General features: G+C 44.7%; 1 protein-coding gene across 15 annotated transcripts in view; it reads left to right on the top strand.

Annotated features, from left to right (window-relative positions):
- Positions 1-17,431, top strand: part of Smarca2 (SWI/SNF related, matrix associated, actin dependent regulator of chromatin, subfamily a, member 2) — a 167,632-nt gene that overhangs the window by 47,894 nt on the left and 102,307 nt on the right. For all 15 annotated transcript variants that reach the window (XR_010055135.1, XM_063268536.1, XM_063268547.1 and 12 more), the window contains 5 exon segments: positions 590-760; positions 10,183-10,236; positions 14,238-14,368; positions 14,562-14,619; positions 16,516-16,616. Coding sequence is in view for 14 of the 15 variants with exons in the window: in XM_063268536.1 (XP_063124606.1) it covers positions 590-760; positions 10,183-10,236; positions 14,238-14,368; positions 14,562-14,619; positions 16,516-16,616 (515 nt within the window). In the remaining variant the exon portion in view is untranslated.

Raw genomic sequence — 17,431 nt, forward strand, 5'->3', positions numbered from 1 at the left:
TATTTTGGGATGTTCTTTCATGGGGGGGGGGCGTGTTCAAAAGATGTTGCTCTCTTAATGGCTCAGAGGACATCAAGAGCTTTCTTCCATTTGATCTCATGATGTTGCTTAACGGGAGGTTGAGGTGGAAGTAATGGGCTTGCTTTATTACCCCAGAGTACCAGATTTCAGGAGCTCACTAACGTATCTCCAGTCACGGAGGCTTGTGACCCAGGGCATCGATTTTTGCATTAATTCTGAACAGTTCCAGAAGCACAGAAAATGGAAGAGCGGACCCAAAATGCTTAGTCCTATCACACGCAGAGTGGGGCTTAGTCAAATCACATACTCGTGGGGGTTAGTCACATTAAACACACACAGTGGGTCTTCGTGCAATAACTTTGCTATACATTTCCAGTCGTAGGCCCGCGGTGTTGCACATCTGTATTTTGCCAACTTGCAGAAGACAGGTGGTAGCTTGCGAGGCCTGGCTCTCAATCTGTTGGCCCCAGGCACTACCAGGTTCAGGTGGCGGACAGAGAGGGGCATGTGAAGTGCACCCGTGAGCGTCAGGGCTTCAGGCTGTTACCCCTCTCTCCTTCCTGATCAGGCTGAAGATGAAGAGGGCTACAGGAAGCTCATCGACCAAAAGAAAGACAGACGCCTGGCCTACCTATTGCAGCAGACTGATGAGTATGTCGCCAATCTGACCAACCTGGTTTGGGAGCACAAGCAGGCCCAAGCAGCCAAAGAGAAGAAGAAGAGGAGGAGGAGGAGGAAGGTGAGCTCCAAAGACTGGTTTTAGATGAGTACGGCTCTCCGATAAAAACCAGTTTTGACTTATGGGAGGTGTCAGTAGTCACCTAGACTAGTGTGGTCTAAAAGTAGATGGTGTGTTAGAGACAAGGGTATGAAGAGATTAGTGCAATGAGGTAGTGCATAGTCTACATTTTTACTGTTTAGTGCAGTGGAATATTTCAAACCAAGTATACCTAGTCACGAGGAGAAAAAAGAATACAGACACAAGTAAGCGTCTCTAGAGGTTAAATGCCAGGACGGGGACTACTGAGTTCAGAAAGTAGGGTGAAAATTAAACCAAAAAAGGCAGTGAACAGACAGGAGCGAGCTAGGGGAAGGCAGACGGGAGATCTTTGGGATACTCTGGACATACATCCCAGTCTGTTTGGATGGATAGAAACAATGGAATTTTCTATTCATTTCTCCTGTCCCGATGTCACAGTGAGGTAAGCACAGTGGTACGAGCTTTAGCAGTTATAGAGGAAAGCAGTCTTGTGTCACATGCAGCCTGCTCATCGTCAGAAGGGGAACAACAAAATGTAGCATATCCGCCCTGGGGATAGCCTGTCTCCATTCAGTATGTTGCTGAATGTGGACCAGAAACTTTGGATTTTCTTGGACTTGGGAGTGTCCACAGACAGAGGGCTCAGCATCCTAAATGAAAGGCATATTCTCTATGTGGAAAATATGCAGACACTTTGCTGCCACCACATTCCAGACAGCATTCTAGGTGGCATGGATGTCGTGTGTAACCATGCAGTAACTAAAGTGTGCAGGAAGACACAGGGAGGTGACTCGGGAACGCTGTGACATTTGTCCGAGAAACCTGCACCTCTTTCAGATTTTGGTCTCCAGAGACTTTGGTCTCCTGGAACCATTGCCTGGTGGATACTGAGGCACAGGCAGCTGCATTTTGTGTTCATAAGCAGCGTCTGATTAGGCCAGGTACAAACGTCAACAGAAAACGTTCATTAGAACTGTGAAAACGGAGGGTTGGGAGCGTTTAATCATTTACTCTCCACACTGAATAATTGAACGGAATGTTTTTTCAAAGCAAAAAAAAAATAATAATGAATTTCATGGCTTGCGAATTCTCGTGCCTGTTTTATAATTAAGGGGGAGGAATAAGTGATGGAGAAGGTGCCTTGTACCTGATTTTCTCCCTATGCGATAGCTCATCTCATTGTGACGTTGGGGGAGGGATGACTCTGCTTTTGGATTTAGACATTTTATAGCTGAGGAGGATCTCATTTTCTTGTCAAGTGTAGTGTTACAGACCTCGCAGAACTCTACCTCCCCACTCACGGTTTTGAAAGGTAACTTTCAGAGCTGGTAAAAGGGCACCAAGGCAAACAGGTACAACGCTAAGCAGACCCCATCCACCCGAGGGAGGACAGTTGCTGTTTTCCCTGGTCTGGGGCTGTGCTCAGCAAAGGTTGTCACTCTTGGTGTTTCCAGCATTAGACTTCCTTCTATCTCCTTGTGATTAAAAGCTAATGGCACAGATTTGAGCTTCTGCTTTATAATTGATAGATTCCTGCCGTGGAATCAGACAGTCACATCAGCACGGGCCAAGAAAGAAATGATGGCCCTGTTGACAATGACGCCTGCATCTTCACTTTGCTTGGTGCACGTCGGGGCTCTGTGTTGCCATTCTTCTCAGGGTTCTGCTTATTCAGTCCAGACCTGCAGATGGGTGGCTGTGCTCCTTGTAAATAGTCCTCCTTTCTATTGCATGTGACCGTTCGCCAGCGCTTAGACAGGAGCCTCGGAAGTTCGCTAGCGAGGAAAGAAGTGATGCAGACATTAATTAAGCACGTTACCTTAAAGTAGTGGCTTTAGCTGTGTGGAATGATAAGGGAAACTGGAAGTCAAACAGGAGGTGAGGCCCGGTTACCTCTCAGAGAAATATCGGATAGCAGAGCAGTAGCGGTCCACGGAGAGCTCTGAGCACCTCCTCCTGATGACTGTCCCACTTGAGTGTGAAGAACGCTTATGCCCAGCCACCTACTTGTATGCCCTTAGGACAGTCAGCACCCAACACCCCTTGCCTTTAGCGAGACTAAGCTGGAAGGCGGGGCTCTGTTTCCTTCCTAGAATATCACTCCAGGGAACGTGGGACGCATTCGTGGGAAAGGAAAGAGGGAAGGGGAAGGATGAGGAAAAACACGATCTTTCTCATCCTTCCTGAGCTGTGTTTCTTTCTTTCTTTCTCTGGGCTTTAAGACCACTCAGCATAAAAGTAGCCAGTTCCAGATGTTTCTTTATTGAAACATTCAAAGGAAGGCAATACATTTAAAAACTGGTTACTTGACCCTCAGCGCTACCTGTAGTTCCCCGCCTCCATCAGTGTGAACGACTGACTGAGGTGGAGGGAACATCAGTGCTTTGTGCTGCAGACAGTGCCCCCCCCCCAGCCAGCATCTCCCCACTCTAAGCTGCAGACAGTACCCCCCAGGGTCTCCCCACTGTAAGCTACAGACTGTGCCCTCCAGGGTCTCCCGGTTGTGGTTGTTAGCTGCACACTGTGCCCCGCCCCCAGGGTCTCCCCATTGTAGGCTGTAGACTATGCACCCCGCCCGCACCGTGTTTTCCCACAGCCTCAGATAATATGGTGTTCCTGTTTATAATCTTGAAAATTAAGGCATCAAATGCATTCCTTATTTTGAGAAAACCTTCATTACTCAGTGAAATAATAGCCCCGAGCTGCTTCTGGTTGCAGTAAAGATGTAGGCAAAGAAAGGGAAGCGTCACTGGCCTTGAGGTTGATTGGATAAGGATCACTCTCCGTTTCCAGCGTTAAACTAGTATCGAGTTGGGTTTTTCTCTTATTCTTTCTATTTTATTCACCCAGCATCACGGGGCCTTTGCTTGTTCTTGGAGAATTTGCTGTTCAGGGTTGTTCATGGGTAGCAGGGTTGGTTCCTGTAACCTGTCTTGACCTCGTTAATTCAGTTCTCTTTCTCCATTTGGTGCATTTCTATGCAGTGTATGTTTATAAATCACGTAGAATCTTCTCACTCTCAGCCTGGTCTTTCTTTATTGGCCTTGAAATGGAAAAGAAAAAATAAAAGTCAATTCTATGTCTGCACTTACAGGTAGGTCAGAGGGAGATAAGTTTTAAATATTGAGCTAGTGTGTTGTGGGAAAGCAAGCCCTGTGTTTCGGGGTGAATGCTGCTTTGAGCATTGACTATGACCTTGAGGGTGCTGTCTGCTCTACCAAGGTGTTCTCAGATGTCCACAGGTGGCTACAAAGTGGGGGCTGGGGGAGGGAGCCACATGAAACCAACGAGCGTATACAAACAGGTTTGCACATGGGACAAACCTCCTCATCATGATAGGGAGGAGCCTTTAAAATTCAGGGCTGCATAAGAAAATATTTGCATGCTAATTTGCTATTAGTCTCTTGTAGGGTGTGTCAGTAAAAGATGTTATGTCAAGTGTTCTGTTATCCACCAGGAGGGTCAGTTCTGGTTTGATTCCCGTTGCTGTGATAAACACTAGGACCAAACATAGCTTCAGAGAGGGAAGGGTTATTTCCACTTACACATTCAGGCGACACCCCACCCTTGAAGGAAATTAGGGCAGAAACTCTTAAGAAAGAAATTCGAGGCACAGCCTGAGGAGCGATGCCCTCAAGCTCACCTGCTCACACTCAGCCAGTCTCACCTGCTTAGGGATGGCAGCTCCTGGGGTGGGCTGGCCCTTCTCATGTCAATCAAGAAAGTCTCTCGCAGATAGGAGCCTCACTGTGATCTGGACGTCTCCCAACTGGGACTCCCTCTCCCCAGCTAAGTTATGTCAAGTAGTCAATAAAAGCCAAGCAGGACAAAGGGGTAGAAAGACTTTTTGTCCTCCAGGTCTGTCTGATGTGAAACTTGATCTAAAGCACTTGCTGGCATTTAGTATTACTCAGTAAATATTGGCTGCTACATCAAGGTGTTTTGTGATAAATGGATAGAATGGTGTTGAAAGAATGGTAGTTTCCCCATCGGATTGTTTGGTTTTGAAAATGACTGGGGAAAAGGCTCTGCAGGTTAAGGTCCCAAGCCGGAGGACTAACCTGGGTTTGAAATTCAGCATCCACATGGTGGAAGGAAAGAACTCACTCCTGAAGGTCGTCCACTAACCTCCACACGTGTGCTGTGGCTCATGGACACACACGCATGTACACGCACGCTCACGCGCACGCTTTTTTTTAATATGACAAATGAAAAAAATAAAGACCACTTTTTAATCTTGATTGCATATTTTTGTGATGTTGAATACATTGATCATTTCTTTTTTCTGTTTTTCTTCTATTTTTTAAACCGCAAGGTCACATGCAGTCCAGGCTGGCCTTGCAATGACCGGCATGATGTTGATCTTTAACTCCTAAGTGCCAGGATTACCAGCAGGAACCAGCAGGCCAGCTCATTGTTTTCCCCTAACTGAGGATCGGTTGTATGTAAGAGGAAATCTTTTAGGGTAGCAATAGGTTCTTTGGCTGTTAGGACATGTAGAAAGGAAGTGAGGATTTATTATTTTGGTAGACCCTGCTGACCAAGAGGCTTACCAGCAGCTCTTACAGAGGGCATTTTCTCATTCGCATGGTGTCTACTTTGGAGAGCTTTCTGGGGGTCATTTCTCCTAGCGCTTTAGGCGCAGCGTTTGTGTAGGCTGTGGCTAGAAGCTCTTGCCAGAGGCACAGGGAGCTTAGCTCAGTCGTCTTGGTTCAGCCTCTAGAACTGTTTGACAGTGAGCAAAAATTAAATGTAAAGCTATCCCTTCAACCTCTTGGGATGTATACGAGTGGAGATGCATGATTGGTTGTAGGCTTTTGATAGGTCTTGAAAACCCGTGAGATTAATGGCCACTCGATTAGCTCATGCACAGCACTGCCAGGTGGTGCTTTCACCACGGGCTTGGCTTATCTCACTTTATTGTTTACTGAGGTACAGAACATTAGACCTATTATGGTGTTTCTCATGCAAGATTTGGTCTTGTTTCTTCCTGGGCCCTGCTTTTCTCCCGTCACCCTTGCCCCCTCCCACTCCTTAGAGAGCTTCCTCTCTGTTTTTATGTGCTGTGAGTTTCTTTGCACTCTGCGTCCGTCCTTAGGGCCTTTTGTTCTTCTCTCTCCATCTGTGTAGTTTCACGGCCTAGCCCAACTCCCACTCCTGGATTTACACGACCTTCATTCGTGTTAGAAGCAAGGATTGCAGTGTGAGAGAAGACATGGACGTTTTCACCTTTCTGAGTCTGAATGGCCTCAATATAGTCTATTTTTAAAGTCTTTTCACTCACTTTTCTTTTCCCCTACCTACTTTTAGAAGTACGGCTCAAGGCTCTTATACATGGAAGGGAGAGCATCCCTGACCTGGTGCATTATTCCATACAGTGATTGGGAACATGGTTTTTAACCTTTTTTAGATATTAAACACAACCCCCAAAGCCAGCTGGTATGATAAATAATAATGTCATTAGACATTTGTCGTAAATTCAAGTTGCTCACAGCTTCTTCCGAGTATTCGATCTCTTCTGTTTTCCTAAGGATTCAATAGTTTATTACAGCTTTTCCTTCCAAGGCTCCCCAGGTGAAAGAATACTGCTTACTCGGTTTTGCCCAGGCCACGGGTGTGAGGGCTGTCCACGGGTGTGAGGGCTGTCCGGAGAGCTGGGAGCCCTCTGCCTCAGAGATTACATCCATTTGATCAGTTCATTGTGGAAAATGGGTGAAACCAGTTTGAATCCAAGTCCTGTTTAACAGGCTTGACCAGTTGCCTGAGTTCAAATTGGCTTTCTCCGTAGGACAGGACCCAGGCAATGTTCAAATGCCTGCTGATTTGGTATTCCTGGGCATTTGTTTTTTACGGCCTGAGCACCTGTCTCCATGCTCAGAGGCCCACTTAAATGACAGTAAAAATAAGCCAAGTGGTTCCTGAAAGCTTCATTTCCAGAAAAGCAGAGTGAGCCCTTAAGGTACCCACATGTTTGGACGTTGCTCCAGCGCACTGTGGCAAATACCTGCTTGGGGGGGGGGGGAATGGATCCTTTTATAACACAGGCTGTAAAATACTCGGCATAAAGCTGTTTCCTCACAGAACAAGGCAGCCTCCATGTTGTGATGTAAACAGGCTGCCCCACCGAAAGTCTGCCTTCTTCATTTTAGCTGACATCTTTCTGTTTCCTGAAGTCCTTCCTCTGGCTGCTCCCCTGTTCATTTTACAAGCTTTCTGAGTGGAAACTACGTCATCCCCTTTGTCTGCGAACATTCGGAAGTGGAGAATGTCAGTTGACATGGGCCTTTGAAATTGTGACCCCCCCCCCCAAATCCGTTTGAGTTGTAGTACTTTTCTTGTAACGAGTAATCTTTAGTTAGGAGTAATTGGTATCACACGCATCCCCTGCCGTGGGCAGGTTTATTTTGCTTTTATCCCCACAGAAGTGTAATTCGTTTGCAGTGTTTTGTTAGATAGGAAGAAGCCAGTACAGGGTTACTTTGGCCTTGATTAAAATGAATGGACTACAGTGTTTTAGCTTGATCTTTTGTTTCAATCAATGGGGTTAAATGCAGGCACTGGCCAGTGGCATTAGAGCATGTGTTGGTGGCTCATGACACAGATCACTGTGTGAGAACGTTTTTCAGGCGGCGTATACGGTCACCTGTGCCACATATCACCAAGCTGTCTCACCTGGGGCCCAGAGATGCGAAAGTGACATCTCTTGGACATCTAGTGAAAAGTGGGAAGGGACGTTTTGTTTTTCTTTTCTGTGTTGAGTTGAGTTTGGTAGGAGAACATGGATTTCTGAATGTCCATAGACACCAGGAGCCCAGGACAGGATGAGAAGGGCTGGTGGCTCTCTCTATAGACTAGACTGCCACCTGGCTTTCGTGTCTTATAATCATGTGGCAGAATTGGGCCAAGGAGTGGGTGGGTATGATTGAGGGGACCGAGGACCCTAGTTCAATGATGAACCGTACGTGTGTGTGTTCTTAACCATTTTATGACTTGAAAAATATTTTGCCTCCTAATTGCAATGGTGACAGCAATAATAGTAATAAAAATAATGACCAATAACAATGACAATAATATGAATTACTCAGTGATTCACAGTGATGCTTTGTTTGTCTGCTAATATTGTGATTCCTAAGTGCTGGGCACCCTGTCAGCACGAACCCTCCTTGAACACAGAGAAGCTCCTGGCTGTGTAGCCTTAGGAGGCAGTTTTCAGAGAGTGCCTTTGCCTATCTTAGTTACACGCATAACAGTAGGCTTGACCTACCACCATTCGTGATCCTGAGCTGTGGAAGAGTTTTTGTCAGGTATCGTGTGAACTCAGGACTGAGCAAGTCGAAACAGCGATCCAGTTCTGCAGTGGAAACTATGGTAAAAGGAAGCTGGTTTGCTCTGGGTTAGACAGCTGAGGTCTCATGTGCAGTCAAGAGATATGATTCCCACGCAACTTGTCTAGTCCCAGAACCAAGGGGTAGATGGATTTACAATAGTACTTTGTGCCTTGACATCTAGTGATACTTTTAAAAAAGATAGTTTAGGGGACTTCGAGTAATCAAAGGGTCTGATCCTGAGGCAGGTTTTAGATAATACTCTGGCTAACTCACAGCGTATTCATAGTATGCTTGTGGAACAGTTTAGATTCTGCTCATTTATGGCGCGTCAAGCTTTTTAACGCACTGTTCATCGAAATGGCGATCCAATTCTACTTGCTCGCTATTTCAAATTGGCTTTTTCATTGTCTCATTTGGTTTTCTTTGTTGGCCAAATCTGTAGCTCATTTCTGGTTTGTATGGGAAGAATGGTGGGATTAATTGACTTTCTCTCATTAATTAAAACCATCTCTGGAGTATACAGTGCTCAAGAATTCCAAAAATGGAACCTTCAGTAGCTGATAGCAGGCCGGCTTCTTTCCTGAACACAAGGTTTCTGTCACTGTTGGAATGTCTCCCCGTGCTTGGTGGGAAGCCCATGAGTGTGATTTCCTGTATCAGTCTCCTGAGCTGCTACAGAAAATAAGGCTTGGGCAAGTCTAAGTGTAGGAGCCTTTATTCTCCTAATCGTTGGTAAAAACTCTGTTGTTTAGACTTTATCGCTCCCCAACCTCAGCTGCTGTCTGTCTGCATCCATGTCTCTGTATCTGTCTCTCTGTCTGCCTGTCTGTCTGTCTCCCTCCCTCCTTCCCTCACTTCCTCTGTGTGTGTGTGTGTGTGCATGTGTATGTGTGTGTGCGCGCACACACATGTGAATGGGTCACAGAGAGTGTATTTGGTTAGAAAGTTATAAATTACACTGAAAGAAACTTTTAAAAAATCACACATTTATGGGACTTCTTCAGCTAGATTTTTAACATTCAACAATTTCAGTATTGTCTTGCTTTGTAAAGAGAATCATTAGTTTCATAGAAGATAAAAGTATTAATAGAATGAATGTCTTAAGAATGAATATCGACTCCATATTGTTGTTTATAATTTTCAATTAACTAATGAGTCCTAGGGTAGAAAGCTTGTTTTCCTAAATGTCTTGGTGTGGTAAGTGACTGTAGCTTTTCTCTCCCAGGTTTTATTTCATGGAAGTAGTAAGGCCTTTAGTAATGATTTTAAAATAGAGATACCGTATCTATAAAATATGTTACCTGTTAGACAGGGGTTGTAAATAAATGAAAGACATTTTGACTACTTTGTCTGTATTATAGACGGACTCAGGTCTGTTTAGTGTGGTATCATCCCAGTTTCTCATTTCCTTGTCTTTGAGGCCCAGAGAGGCTAATGGGCAAAGGCATTGCAATATTTAAACAATGGTAGGTGATGGAATTTTTCATGAGAGCGCAGTAGATACACATCAATTCCCCCACATACACGCCGTGGAAATACTATATATTATGAAAGCCAATTAGGTAGGATGGAAAGCACCCAGGGAACTCACGGAATTTTGTTTGGTTTTGTGTTTTTATGACTGAGGAGCGGTTCCGAGCTTTTGGTTGATGGACGTTTTTAGAATGCTGCTCCTCATTGCTGATGAAAACTAGCTTAGGGAATAGGAAAGTCAAACTAATTATGTCAGGATTTGTCTTCAGTGCAAACACGAGAAAGTATTTCTGAGTCTGCCTTCTGTCTTGATGGTGCCCATGTCTGAAGCTCTGTGGTTCTCTAACGATGCAGTCCACACAGGTCTCCAGTGTGGGGGCCCTGAGTCACATCTAGCTTTGAGTGACTCGCTCACTACAAGTTGCTAATACCGTGCATGTTTTGTCTCAGCCAAGAGAAACAAAGATGAAGGGCATTAGCACTTGCGCTGTTTGTCAGGACAGAGCATGGCAATGAAAATTACGTATGGGAGTCACCATGAATTAATTCCTGTCCTGCAGTTTTGATGTGTACATAACACTTGACTCTGTTGTTTTGCAGAAGGCCGAAGAGAATGCAGAGGGAGGGGAGCCTGCCCTGGGACCAGATGGAGAGGTAAGAGCAGTTTCTGTCATTCCCTGTGGCACTGTTCTTTGTGGACACTAACTTTACTTTCTCTGAGCCACTTGTCTTTTATTTAAAAAAAAAGTTCTATTCATGGGTATGTATGTGTGTCTCTGTGTGTATAGCCCCTTGCATGTTTATGTGTGTGCCCACAGAGACTGGACGGCAGTGACTGTTCTCTGGAGCTGGGTTTACAGGCCATTGTGAACCCTTGAATGTGGGTGGATGGCTGAAAATACCACTTAACTCGGGTCTTTTGCAAGAGCATCGAGTGCTCTGAACTGTCCAGCTAGCTCTGCAGCCCCTTAGATAATCTGTTTTAAAGTAAAAAACAAGCAAACAACAAAACCACTGGTTGGGGATATGGTACAGTGGGGAGAACTTGCACTGTGTAAGTGTGAGGTCAAGTTAGGTTCCGCAGAACCGGGTATGACGCTGCCTATGGTAGCTATCTGTAACCCCGGTGTTTGTACAGTGAGACGGGAGGCAAAGGCAGGGCGACCCCTAGAAGCTTGAGGACCAGGTAGCCTGAAACCCTTACCTATAAACAACATGAGACCTTTCCCCAAACAAGGTGAGAGGCAAGGTTTGACAACTCAAAAGTGTCTTCTGTCCTCCACACACATGCCTGGCCTGCATTCACATACATGAGTGAGTACATGTACACACACACACACACACACACACACACACACACACACACACACACACAGAGTGATGGAATTAAGAGATTAAATACAGCTCCCTTCAAACCATAGTAGAAACTTAGAATAACACTGTCTTAAGATTATCGATCAGCCGCTAGAATTCCTTGTATACCATTCTGTTTACAGATAAACATATATTACAACTTCTGTAGAAGGCATAAGAGGCTAAAGTGATTCTGTGATTACATTTCCCAAGTAAATAACACAGAAGCATAAAATACAGCCTATTTTTTCCCTTAATTACTAATTTGAAATCAGAAAAATACATAAACCAGACAGTTCACATATTCTGTATTTTCCCGGGGTATTTCTGTAGGCTTCTAATATAGAGTGTGCATAGGGCCACACAGGCATTGTTCCTAATCATATATCCTAGGACTTCTGATATTATCCTGAGTTCTGAGGAGGCAATTATTGATCTATTGGATTCTTTTTCCCCTGAAAAAACTGAAGGATCTGCCCAGCCATGCAATGTAGAGGTGCAAGGCCAGAGGGTTTGTTTTAAATGACCTTAGCGGGTGATGGGGGCATTGCATGTTTCCTTCTAGAATCACTAGGCACATGGGTTCCAAGTGAGTACCCGTGCCCAGATGCAGAAGCCTTATGAAAATAGATGTTGGCCAGCCTCTCTAAGCCATCAGAAGGGGAGAAAAGATCAGGATGAATGTTGATTTGTGAGAAATTATAGATGGGTTGTTACCAGGTAGAGTGCTGTGTTGGAACACTTAGAAGCAGCAATGACGCTCCATACCCCAGCCTTTTCTTAGAAGGTGGCCCTCAGGGTAACTGAATACCTTCTAGTCCTCTCATCTCTTATCTTGTGTGGAAATTAGCTCTTGGACCTATGACATACACGTCTTTTTAATCTTTAATGTTAATAAACGTGAGTTCCGTTTGCTGAAGTTTGCAAAGTGGGCATCTCGCTCAGTTTGTTTTGAAATAACGTTCTTATTTCTCTTCTGGGCTCATTCTTTGCTTTTGCCAGAGTTCTAATTCCACCCACAGTGATTTCCAATTTTCTCCGAGGTGCGACATTAGCAATAAAACAGGCTGTATGATAATAGCCCACGATAACAAGATATGATTTTTTTTTCCCACGGAAATGGTAGCAAGTGCTGGATTTCCCTTTTCTCTCCGGAGTGTGCAGATGACCTTTTACATTAATGAGGAGGAATCATGTTGCCATGCAAAGTGTTGCTGCTCAGAACGATTGCTTTAGCACACATAAGAGTGAGGAAAACTGACAGGCCAGGGCAAGCCTTTTCTGTTAGAGTTCTTTGTGAGGAGTCACTAATGTTGGCTCTGATTTTCATGGTGCTTTGTTGTGCGAGCAGGAGGAAAGAACTACTGGAGTTTGGGAGTTTAGGGGTGTTATTTTTTCCAAGATATAGATAGTAACATCAGCCCACTGTTTTATCATTTTTTTTGGCTTAATTGGAATAAATTATATGGCAATCCTAATTGCACCAATAGTGGTGCACGTGTTTATTTGACCACAAAACTAATTAAGAGTAATTTAGGGCAAGTTCTTTGAAATAACGAATTGCCTAAACAATCCATTTTCCTGCTCTTCAGGAAGTAGAGAGCAGACAGTGCACACAAATGAAGCGTTTCCAAATGCCTTACCCAGGGCCCTGCTCCTGGAAGTCGGTCACCCTACATTTAATTACTAGTATCCATTTGCACAGGCTTGCTTCATTTCCAGCCCGACCAAGGCACTGTTCTCTGGGGCACCTTATCTACAACCTCTGCAGTTTCACGTACTCTTAATTTTCTGAGAAATTTTCTTTTTCTTTTTTTTTTTTTTCTTTTTGGTAGAGTCTAAAAATAAATTTCATGTTTGTCCTGGTCAATTCTTCAGGCTTTGGACAGGCAGGATTTTTGTTCTTTTTGTTTGTTATCATACACACAGCTCCCGTGGTTGAAGTAGACTCGATTCTGGTGGGTTAGCCTCAAATAAAACACATTGTTTTGTAGTAGGTGGCATAGGGCTGTGTTTTGTTGTTCTATCCAAAACCACAGCTTTCAAGGATTGTTCCCTGGGGAGTGTTAGGTGAAGGATTGGGGAACTATTAGTTCTAAATGACCCGAATCAGGTCTGTTTGCCTGAAGTAAGAATGGAATTTATTACAGGGTAAGTGTCCTTGTCCTAAATACTTGCAGCTGGAAGTGTTTCAGTATGGGTTTGGACTTGGACTTTGGAGTGGAATGTGTGTGTGTGTGTGTGTGTATACATACATATGTGTGAATATACATATATATACACAAACATATGTATGTATACATACATATACATACACATATATGATATATACATATACATATGATTATATATCTCTCCATACACACACACAAACACACATATATATACACGCATACACACATACACACACACGTGCACACATATAATATTCTATATTTATTTTTCATATACATCTTCATGTTTTTTTTTCACATTTGGCTTTAATGCAAATTCTGAGGGTGATTTTATGCAGTATTTTATTATGCTTGTGTTTGGACTAGCTATCCATGGTCCTTTTCATTGAATGGTTTGTTCCATTATGTCCATGGTCAGAAAGTTTCAAATTTTACAATTTTGGGTTAGGAGTGTTCAGTGCTTAACAGGATAAAGGGTACCAGGAGAAACTGCCCTAGGGCTCTAAGCTAATTCTATATCATCCTCTACAGCTGGTCCAGTAAAGCCATGGCTGCTATTTGGGGAAGGCCGGAGCTTGGCATAGCCCAGTGTCACTCCACTTCTTGCATTGCTGCCAATGTGATTTGGCCATCTGTCAGCTTACCTGCACCCCAGCTTTCTTGACCTTCTCTGTCTTCTAACTCAGAGTCTTGGTAGCACAGCCAATTAGAGAGACCAAGGCCTTGTACCTGCACCTTTAGGTGTGGGAGGCCAGTGTATTCAGGGTTTGGTTGAGGATCAGATTCAGGACTTGCACGTGTTAGACAAACGCTGTGCTATTGAACCACAGCTCCAGTTTTTGAGACAGGGTCTCAGTGCGTAGCCCAGGCTAGCCTTTAACTTGTGACCTCTCTCCCTCAGCACTCAGGCTGCCAGTGTCCCGGGCATGTGCCATCATATCTACTTCGGATTCTTTAGTGGGAGGCGATCTCTCCCCTACTCATAAAGACACATTAGATCCTGACAAGATGAAATGTGGAAAACAGTTCAGATGCTGGGCAACCAAAAAGCCTGAAAAACACCCAGTGTAGAACTGAGAGAGCCTCCTACCATCCAAGGCTGACCTGATTTCTTTACGCTCTTTCTAGCCAATAGACGAAAGCAGCCAGATGAGTGACCTGCCTGTCAAAGTGACGCACACGGAAACTGGCAAGGTCCTCTTTGGACCAGAAGCACCCAAAGCAAGTCAGCTGGACGCCTGGCTGGAGATGAATCCTGGGTATGGTGTTGAAACAGTTGCTGGGAGCTAGGAGTGGGCATGGCGTTCCTTATAAAATTCCCAAACAGAACCAGCGTAGCCTTTTCAGGGATGGGGAAGCTTCCTGTGTGCGTTTGTCATGGGCAAGTAGGATGGTGCCATTAAGTCACGTGTGCCCTAAGGTCAGCCCCCCCTCTCCTCTCCTTCTCCCTAGTTACGAAGTGGCACCCAGATCGGACAGTGAAGAGAGTGAATCAGACTATGAGGAAGAGGTACGTGGATGTCTGTCACCCTGTGGGGTTCAAAGTTAACGGGAGCAGAAGCGTCTCCCTGCGAACGTGGGCTCAGTCTCCAGCGCCTCCTGCCCACTGCTCTTAGGTTTTTCTCAGGTGTTGTCTGGGACTAAGCATTTGGGTAGGCTCTGAAGGTTGGTGCCTAGCGACCTCACTGTCATCTCTTGAGGGTTCCTGTCTGGTGAGAAATGTTGACAAATCCTAAGGTCATTTGGAACCAAGAAAAGAGAAGCTATCATTAGAGTAGGGGAGATCTTTGGGTGAGAACTTTGAAGGTGGCTTGCTTTGGAAAGGACACACTTCTATTCCCAAGTGGTCTGTAGTGAGAGCTAACTGCCCAAGAACTTGTGTAGCCTTCTAAGCCTGGGAGTTCGTTAGAAGTTATGCATCCGGGACTAGAAAAGGCAACATGGGCAAGCCTAAAGCTTTTAATGATCGCCTGGACTTCTCTTCAAACATGGCTCCCAATTCTGAATTCTCGGATATGGTGGTTACTAAAAGGAAAGGATATTTGACTTTCTCTCAGAAGGAATAAGTAAAGCGTTTAGAACATAAAACGAGAATCTTGGGTGCTTTCACTAGGGATTAAGATGTAATAAAGGTATTTGCTAGGTTAATTACGAAATGATTGATTAGTACGAATAAAAAGATTAGGTGATGTTTACATTCTTTGCTTGAGTCTGGCTGGTACAGTCATTCAGTCTGGGTTGAATCAGAATGGGGGGCTCGAGTGCAGCAGGCCCTAGATGGATGCCAAGCTGCCGATGACACCGCCGTTTCTAATGACTGATGGGGATTCTAAGGTGATGGTCATTTCCTTCTGGATTTCGGATCTTTGCTTTCTAAATTAATAGACCATGAACATTTACTGCTTTTAGAAAACAATAAAAATTTCATTTAGAAAAACATAACCATTAAAAAGCAAATACTTTGTGGCAGGATAATATCTCCCAGGTCCTCTTTCTCTTACACACTTGCTTGCTCAAGTGAACAGGTCCATAAACGATCGGTTACAAGGCTTCTCTCTCTGAGGAAGCTCCTGGGAGTGTAAGGATAAGATAGAGTGGGCGGTTTAGGTAGCCCATGCCATCCAGATGTTGACAGGTGCAGACAGCTCCTGACAGCTAGTAAGAGACGCACTCCGACCAAGTGACAGGAGCCCCAGGCCACCAGCCAGTGAGGGACCTACAGATCCCCATTTCTAGGACGTACTTCTGAACAATCTGATGGCGTCACCGTTGATACTGTGTCGCATGTGTCCTTTCTTCAGTCAGTAGTTAGGAGACATTCACCTTTAGACAGTTTCGAATGCCAGGTTAGTCATGGGCATAAGGAGTATTTACCTTTCTAGACGTAGGGAGGTAATCCCATCCTGTGCCAAGGTAATGATACCTTTCTTCTGAACACTCCGAAATGTGTGATGGGAATCAGCAGCCTCAGAAAAAGTGTGTTCCAACCCTCTGCTGTACACGGGGAGCACAGAGTCATCACCAGAAAGAGTGCCCAGAAGGATGCTAAGTCTCTAACATCTGCTTTTGGAGAGAGGAGTATAGGATTCTAAAAGAGCAGATATGATCTGTGTATCTGCTTTGAGTGACCAAATAATTATGTGTCTTTCACACACTTATTCTCAGGAGCGTGGGTCTTGGGGACCCCTGGAACCTCCCTTCCTTCCCTCCCCCCCCTCTCTCTCATTCAATGGTGAAATGCTGGATCCCTTGGTTTAAGCAGAAGTTAAATGTGCTTCCTCCCTTAATTGGATTTACTTGCTTCATTTGCGAAGCAAAATTCTATTTAATCTCTTTATAAAAAGTGCTAATCATAGAACTCGCTCGTTAAAATACATGCCTGGCCGTATTTCTGTTCTTCGTCCAGGATGAAGAAGAAGAGTCCAGTAGGCAGGAAACAGAGGAGAAGATACTGCTGGATCCAAACAGCGAAGAAGTTTCCGAAAAGGACGCCAAGCAGATCATTGAGTACGTGGGCCTCAGAGTTTTCAAGACAAGCTCAGTGTTTGAGGTTCATGTAGTGGGGATTTCCTGTTTGCAAATGCTGTTTAAAAGACAGGAGCAGACTTCATATTCACACCCCAATTGAGAATGTTCCCTCAGCTTCTTTCTGAGTTTGGCTCCCCTCTGGCCAAGGGTTTTGAATTGGTCATTTCCCTCCCTCCCTCCCTTCTTCCTTTCACTGCAGAATTCCGTCTCTAGCTCAGACTCTTTCTAGACTTCACACCTGCCATTTGTGCCTGTATTCTAGATTAGATTAATCAAACTTATACTTTGTGTGTGTGTGTGTGTGTGTGTGTGTGTGTGTGTGTGTGTGCGCACATGCACATGTCTGCACCTGCCTCCTGGAGGCAAAGCCATCAGTATACCCAGGAGCCCAAGTGTGAATCCCATTCTTGTGCTCTCCTGCCTCACATAACATTATTGGCTGTCCATTCTGCCCAGGTCCAAACTTTTTAGCTAAAGCTTCTCCTGTCTGGGTGCCAAAGGCCATTCTTGACCCATTTCAGCTAATTTTCCACCAGCGGGTGGCACACCACATTGCTTGCATGACTATCACACAGGTGTTGTTCTGAAATAGCAGACACAAGAGAAAACTCACCAAATGAGGCTTTCCAAAAGGAAGAGAGAGAGGTCGTAATATGTTTTTCCCTTCCCAGGCTGTATGACCCACTTTTGGAGCCTTCGTTTCCCAGCTCAGCCCTGGTTTTCCAGTGAAGATTTTTAAGACTGCAATGGCTCTTCTATATGCCTTGGGTAAAAGGCCCCATAAGGCATGGTGG

This window comes from Rattus norvegicus, chromosome 1 (genome assembly GCF_036323735.1).
Source record: "Rattus norvegicus strain BN/NHsdMcwi chromosome 1, GRCr8, whole genome shotgun sequence".
Lineage (NCBI taxonomy): Eukaryota > Metazoa > Chordata > Mammalia > Rodentia > Muridae > Rattus > Rattus norvegicus.